Source organism: Haplochromis burtoni, unplaced genomic scaffold, assembly GCF_018398535.1.
Source record: "Haplochromis burtoni strain Fernald_Lab_line unplaced genomic scaffold, NCSU_Asbu1 Contig_77, whole genome shotgun sequence".
Taxonomy (NCBI): domain Eukaryota; kingdom Metazoa; phylum Chordata; class Actinopteri; order Cichliformes; family Cichlidae; genus Haplochromis; species Haplochromis burtoni.
In genome coordinates this window covers 1,138,738-1,146,051 of record NW_024582438.1, presented here as the reverse complement: position 1 = coordinate 1,146,051, position 7,314 = coordinate 1,138,738, and the positions used below count along the sequence as shown (strand labels likewise).

Sequence of the window (7,314 nt, the reverse complement as noted above, 5' to 3'; positions counted from 1 at the left end):
AAAAAATTACTTGGAGAAAAGTCACCAAGTGCACTCTGTGTATGTATGAAACCCAAACAGGCTGCATGTGAGCATGAGGTAAACTACTGTAAAACAGTGCAGCTGATGATATTCTATTCTAAAACCAAGAATATCAGACAGTGAAGGCCTTTCCTCGAGGATGTGATCACAGCAGTGTTCGGTCGTGTGTTTATTGGTTGTAGTTTTATACCATATAGGCTCCTTCATAAAATTCACTGCAAAAAAACTGTTGCTAACCAAACTCGTTGTTTCCGTGTTGTGTTATAGCAGTTGGTAGGTTGGTCTAGTCTCTCTCGATTTGAGATAGTAGTACACGTAACCACACGAACTCTCATCCTCTCCACATAGCCGTCGTGACTTCACCACTCGTCACTTTGTGGTGGTCCTCCTGCTGCTCTTTCCAACCAGGGTGGTTCTTCTTGTTTGTCAAGAACGCAACTGCATTCATTAACAAGTGTTACTACAAAAACACGATATTTTCCAACAACAGGGCAGCAGTTGTCGCACAAAAGAGGGAATAAGTTGGTCGGTTGAGCTATTTAAGCCTGGAGAAATGTGACTGTTTAAAAATGAACTAGGCTGACGCTGCTTTGAAGATTTGAAGCTGTGTTTAATCAGGAATCCAGCTGTGCAGATTTCTCGACGTCCTTGACTCAAAGCTAACTTTCCTTGTGTCTTTTCTTCATCTTGAGTCGGTTTGTGATCTCTCTCTTTTTTTTTTTTTTAATGTCTTGCCCACGCTTTACTGTGATATAACTCTCTGACGTTAATAGCCAATAAATTCTCTTTTGTCTCCCAGAAACACAGCCATGGGGAAAGGATGCGTTGCAGTCACCAAATACTTTCTATTTCTCTTCAACCTCCTCTTCTTTGTAAGTATCTGCACATGCATTGCACACACTGTTAGAGTAACCCAACTTTCACCTTGTCAGCAGTTTTGTTTAGCTAAGCTAGACAGACGAGTATGCTGCATCCTACACTTATGACGCACTTAGAGTTGCATGATGTCTTTCAGGGTTATATTTGAATAACTGTCAGATGGTGCCAGGGGATGGTAGAGATACACAGGGAAATGTCGCTGTGACTCTCTCTGTGATAGGAGATATGAAGTTCGGTCAGGTCTAAATTACAACAGATGGTTTCTGTTTGTTTCCTAGTCGCTTGGGCTGGTCACAACATAAAGTCCAGAGGTTCATACAACCCCAGACTCCTAAAACTGACTCTGCGAGGATGTCCAGACCTTTCTAGTGGGTCTGTGGCTGTAAACCTGATGCAGACCTTTTGATGTGAATGCGCCACTGGTGTCTAATAGGAAGCGTGTGTGTCTGTGTCAGTGTTTGTCCATGTGGACAGATTAGTCTAGGGGAGGTTAGGGGAAGCCAGGAAGTGGTGGGCTAATGATGGCTGCCGGGAGCACAAGAGTCTCTCTAAATGAACGGCTCTTAACGAAGGCTTTAATTACTGCTGGGAGGTTGGGGAGGGGCAACGATACAAGTGGATAGCTGGGGAATCAACAGAGCCTCTTATTTGAGAATTTGCCCCCTCTACAGTGCCCCACAATTTCCAAACAAGGCCCCGCTTAATTACATTGATAGTCTCAGCTTCATAGCCTCATTACAAGGGTATATAAAGTAAATCTGATAATTTTTGGAGGCTTTAAGGAACCAATTACACTATGTTCCAGTTTCCAGTTCTGTTATGAATACTGATGTTAATTGTGAGAAAAGCCTGTGGAATGACTGCCTCCACATCCTGTTTCTTTCCAAATGTTGTTATGAAAGAAAGAGAAAGGCAGACAGAAACACAAGGGACAAGATGCAATCAGATGTATCCCACATGTGACAAACCAAGAGAGCAAAAAAGAAAAAAACAAACCAACTACAAACTGTGTGTAAAACATTAGAGCACATATTGTGCCTGATTTTTCTCTGTCACCTCCACAGGTGTTTGGAGCCCTTATCCTGGGCTTTGGACTGTGGGTTCTGCTTGATAACAAGAGCTTCATTGCTGTCCTACGTAAGTACCTCCTCTCTACAACTAATGCAGATTTTATCCCCTGAGGCGCATTCCTAAAAGGTCACGAGGGTCTGCTCACACCTTACTAAAAATGTGACTCACATATGAATGTTGATGACTTCCTGTGCACCCTGTAGCGATACAGACACACACTGACAGGCACATCTGTGAGAAGTGGGTTACTCAGGGGGGATGACGGGCTCTTGATTACTAGGGCATCTTAAAAGGTTTCATCTTAGGGTGGAAAATGGCAGTTGTATCCCCCTCCTCCACTTTCCACACTTTGAACTTGCCCGTTTTCTTATTCCTACAGATGGCAGAGGTGCTAGATAACATTTCCCACTTGTACAGATGTTCTCACATATTTACTTGTAGACACTGCATAGTAAGAAATACGTTATTATTGCAGTTATCAGCTTTCTTAAAGATAGAAACGTCTCCAACTACTGTGAAGAAGACTGGAGAAAGCATAATGAAGCCCATGTCCAGATTTGCCTGAAAAAGCAGAGAACCACGGATGGAAACTCTTAGTTGCCATAAATCTCTTTTATAAATGCTTTCAGTGTATTCATCCCAAGTGGAGCATTTCCAAGAGCAGCAGTCAAGTTTTTTTTCTCAGTTTGTAAAGAGAAATTCCTTCTTTTTATTGTCTGGCAACTTGGTACATGTTGGAAGTCAGATGCAGCACTTTCTTCTACGTGACTCTGATACCTCTTTCCTATAGGAGATCTGCATATGTCGTGTTTGCCAAAGCAGGGTCTAATGTTCCATTTAACTCAACCTCTGATGAGTGGTTGTGACCTGATTCACTGTGCCAGGCTAGAAGGGCTGTGAGATTTACTGCTCTTAGACAGACTCAGTTTGAATCAGTCAAATTAGATTAATTACTGTTTTGTTAATTGTTTCGGCGCCTTGCATTGTTTGGTTTTACGGCATCGGTTGAACTTTCCAGTGATTTTTAACAAGTACGATTAATGGACTAAATAGAAGTCTGAATGATCAAAAATAAAAGTTGAGTTCTTTGATAATGAGATAAGAAAATTCTAGGTCAAGTAGAGCAGAAGTCATCTGTATTTTGGTTGGAAGTTTGGGGTTATTTTGTCATTTGCTATCTTGATCGATTGTTTGTGAAAAGACTAGAGTTTGATCAAAACAATCTCTAGAATTGACCTTTACTGTCCTAAAACTTAGTGAGTCCAAGGTTGTTGTTCAGCTGAGTTTGGTTATCTCAAATTAAGCCTTCAGGAAATAAAGGCAGTAGAGTGTGCATCATCCTTTTCAGCCTCAGGCCTATTGTTGTGATAATCCAGCTGTTCCCCAAGAGATAGCATGATTCATTCATACCTTATTCGTGCTAGGAGGAGTCTAATGACCTCCCCCCTACTTGTATTTATGTTCCCTATACCATGGACTGGTCAAACTCTGCTCCGCCTTGGATGTCTAACCTCACAGAAAATATCTTATCACTCTGCAGAAGAACAAAAGCTCCAGCCAGCTCTGTTTATTGACTCTTGTGCATTCCCCTCAGAAGCTTGGTCTGCCTATAAACAGGATCTTTGTGTTTTTAGTTTCCATTTTTTATGAGTTATATTAGCAAAGGCCTTTGCAGCTGTCCCAGTGACTTCAGGCAGGGAAACTATGAGGATGTTGTGGTTTCAGGCGCCCCTACCCCCCCTCTTTTTAAGTTAAAAAAGACATCTTCCCCTCACTATATACTCGTCTATATCAGAGCACTGATGTTAATAGTTTACTGTAACATGATGCCTTCAGTTTATCTTGCTGGCGTTTGCTAAAATACAGCGTGCATATTATTTAGACAAGTCAGCCTGGGAGTCAGGGAGAAGAGGTATGTGAGACGGAGAGCGCGCCAAAGCACAGTTTGGAAATGTGCTTCATATTAATTCCGAAACTTTTACAGAGGCACAGGGAGAGAAAAAGAGAACATGCTGGAAAAAGATTTTCTTTGGACTCTTTCAACTCAGAATTCAGCAAAGTAAAGGAAAAAAAACTTGATCTGCCTGTGTTTAATTTTTAAACCTGTGCGTATATTCAAGTATGACTTTTCGCCATCTGTATGGACGCTCAGTGTGTGGCTTCGGTCATGTTTACAGAAGGACCTGCAGCACCAAACAATCCTAACTCCTGCTCTCCCTCGCCAGCCGTCTTGAAGGGCACCATGAGTTTTCCCTTCTTTAAATGGAAAGTTCCATGGAAACCACTGAAGTAACTATTTTAGAATATCTAACAGAGACCTACATAGAAACTTGCCAGAGTAGATGACAGAATAGCACAGTAACCAGGCTAATACATGCTGACTGCAGGAGGATGCTATGTTTTTGGTATTACTCCAGAAGCACACAGATGCAGGAAGCTTGTAAAGAACAGTTTCTGTTCTGCTGCTGCAACCTTTGAAACACCTGCAACTGGTCTTAGGAGTACAAGGAAACTGTTGTTTTGTTTTTTATTTAAAAAGGCTTCCTTTTTCTAAATGTGTGATGAAAAGATGGAAAGAAGAACTAAGCGGACTCAGTACCCCCCGATTGTGTTTTTCAGTTAGCTGCTGCCACGGTTTTTGTAGTGAGTTATGTTAACAATCTAAAACTACCGTAAGTGTGTTGAAACATTTCCGTTAACTGAAATTAGCCTGCATTTTATACTATGCAGGCTAATTAAAATATACAGCTTTAATTCTGTTTGGTGACATTTTTCATACAGAGGCTTGGATGTCTACATGATTGTATAATTCTGTTTGTGAACTAAAATGTTGCTTCTTACAAATACCCATGTTATTGCATTAGAGTTGCACTGCAGTTCCTCAAACTTCTGGGTGTATGTTATTAGTTTGCGTAAACACCGGGCTGCATGAAAACCACACACAGAACATCTAATTTAAACTCTGTAGTTAATAATCATAGCACACCGGTTTACCATCTACATGGAAATTACATGTTTGCAGTCCACTGTAGCTGCATACTCTTCAAGTGAACCTCTACTTCAGTGCGTTGAATTACACTAATAAATGTAATGATGACAATATAGGAAGCAAAATGTCGGCACATATCTTGCTGTGTCATGTAACTTTTTCTTTGCTTTTCTCTCTCGTCTGACTATGTAAATGTTGATTTGTTGCACCTCTAACTAGAGCCTTAGAAATCTCTTACATGCATTAATATATTTAGTGTTGCTAAATGTTCTCGCTCCGGCTCCTAACTGTACCTACTGTATACTTTTATGCATGTCCCTAAATCCCTCAGGTTAATTACTGAAACCCGTGGACATCTGTTGCTTTTGCAGCTACTAGTTGGTTGCATGTGTGAGGGGAGGGTTGGGCGTGCGGTTATGAGAAAGACAGAAATAACATGCCTCAGCTGAATACCGGATATAGAACATACAACATGGTTGTCTGCCTCCCTTTTAATGTTACCTCATAAACACTCGATACATGGTGACCTCATCACTTTCAGAAAGTATTCTTAAACCACCACAGCATACACTGTTACGGTAGCCCATGTCGAATCAGCAGTGTACATGCATTCAGTCACATCTTGTTCATAGTTTTGGTAAGTTTATATCACGTATTTAAAGGTGTTTCAGTACTAACAAGAAATTACTGTAAATGCTGTAAAGGCTTCCATTTAGTGTTCTGACAAGTTGCGTGAGCTATAAAATATTATTTATAGTTAAGACAGGATATGAAAATGTGCTGCAGCCATAAAGATTTTCTATTTATTTTTGTTTAATGATGCATCCTGTTCCGATAAGTGCAGATGATAAAGTGTATCATGGAGGTTTTCAAAGTAACATGGTGCTAGTTCAAGAAGAGCTAATGTTCCTTCTTTGCAGTCATAAAGTAGAGTAATAAAGTTCAGCTTGATTTTAACAATCTTCAGAGATATTAATATTGACTGTGCATCTGACAGAGCACATATAAAGAAAAGCAACACAGAAATATATTCACAGATATTAGAGGTGAGGTGTCGGAGCCTTTCTGTCTGTCAGCTCTTTTACCAAACTGTCGCGAGTGAGTTATCTGATTTGCTGTTTTGTTTGCTTGGCCCAGGAATCCTTAATAAGATGGAGCCATTGGACAGAGCTCAAAATCTAGCCTCATCCGTGGATTGAGCTTGGAGTCTTTGGAGCTCTTCCAAAGCAGATAACACACAGAGTCACATAATGGCTCCAATTTATCTCCTCTCCAACCTTCCCAGTGCCGGCCCCCTCCTCCTGCAGAATCCCTCCCACTCTACATACCAGAAAGGGAAATCAATTTATCTCGCCACACACTGACTTGTCTCAGTCTACTCTGAGAGAAAAACCTTTTGTGTGAGAAAAGAATGTGTTCTCACACAAAAGCTTGCATGATTTCAACATAGAAAATTTGCTCGGTGAACGAGGTTTGGCTAACCGTAACCTGTGTGTGTAAAAATGGGTTTGCAGAAGTAAAAAGGCCCCCACATATGTGGTGCAAAAGTCGGTCTCATTTGGCCTGCTAGACACAATTGCATTTGTATTACAGTTAGTGGAGAAAAAGAACAGAAGTCAGGGGCCTGTCACCATAAAAATCATGTTTGTGCCACCCTTTTAGATCTCAGGAATTCTATATGTTGATCTCTTTCTGTGCCCCTGCCTGTTTCCATCTTCTCCAGAGGAATCATCAGATACTGTGAAAGTGGCCTCATACATCCTCATCGGAGTGGGTTCCCTGACGATGGCCATGGGCTTCTTTGGCTGCATTGGATCCATCTACGAAGTCCGTTGTCTTCTGGGTCTGGTGAGAAGCTACACTGACTTTAAACTCTTTTTAATCTCTTTTGCCTCTATCTGCAATCGAGTGCATAATTAAAACAGTAAATACTGTTCGAGGTATTCTTTCCTACTTATTTATATTTATTCTCTTATCGTTTTAAACACACAGAAGCTTAATTTTATTTAATGAAACATTCACCTACCTGCTTGAGCTCTCAAGGCTAAGAACATGTGGTATATTCCTGCTGACATTAAAACCCTTCAGCATTTCTGCTAAATGTGTGCTGCCAGGCTATCACAGCATGTGTGGATTTACAGGTGGTGGGGTGGGGGGATGGGGATAAAGCCAGTAAAATGTAGGGGATACAACAAGAGTGGGGATGGGTGCGTGACCTACAGTGTTAAACCTGCAAGGGGTTAACTGAATAACTGCTGTGACCTACTTCTTCCAGTGACAGTGACCAGCTGGCAGTAGAGCCTCTATCTCTCTCTCTCACACACACACACACACACACACACACACACACACAC

The 7,314-nt window shown here is 41.2% G+C and overlaps 1 protein-coding gene across 2 annotated transcripts in view; it reads left to right on the top strand.

Annotated features, from left to right (window-relative positions):
- cd82b (CD82 molecule b) overlaps nt 1-7,314 on the top strand; it is a 22,650-nt gene that overhangs the window by 6,490 nt on the left and 8,846 nt on the right. For both annotated transcript variants that reach the window (XM_005929111.3, XM_042221959.1), the window contains exons 2-4: nt 821-893; nt 1,965-2,037; nt 6,684-6,808. In XM_005929111.3, coding sequence (XP_005929173.1) covers nt 831-893; nt 1,965-2,037; nt 6,684-6,808 — 261 coding nt within the window. In that variant the 5' untranslated portion in view covers nt 821-830. The remainder of the gene's footprint in view (nt 1-820; nt 894-1,964; nt 2,038-6,683; nt 6,809-7,314) is intronic.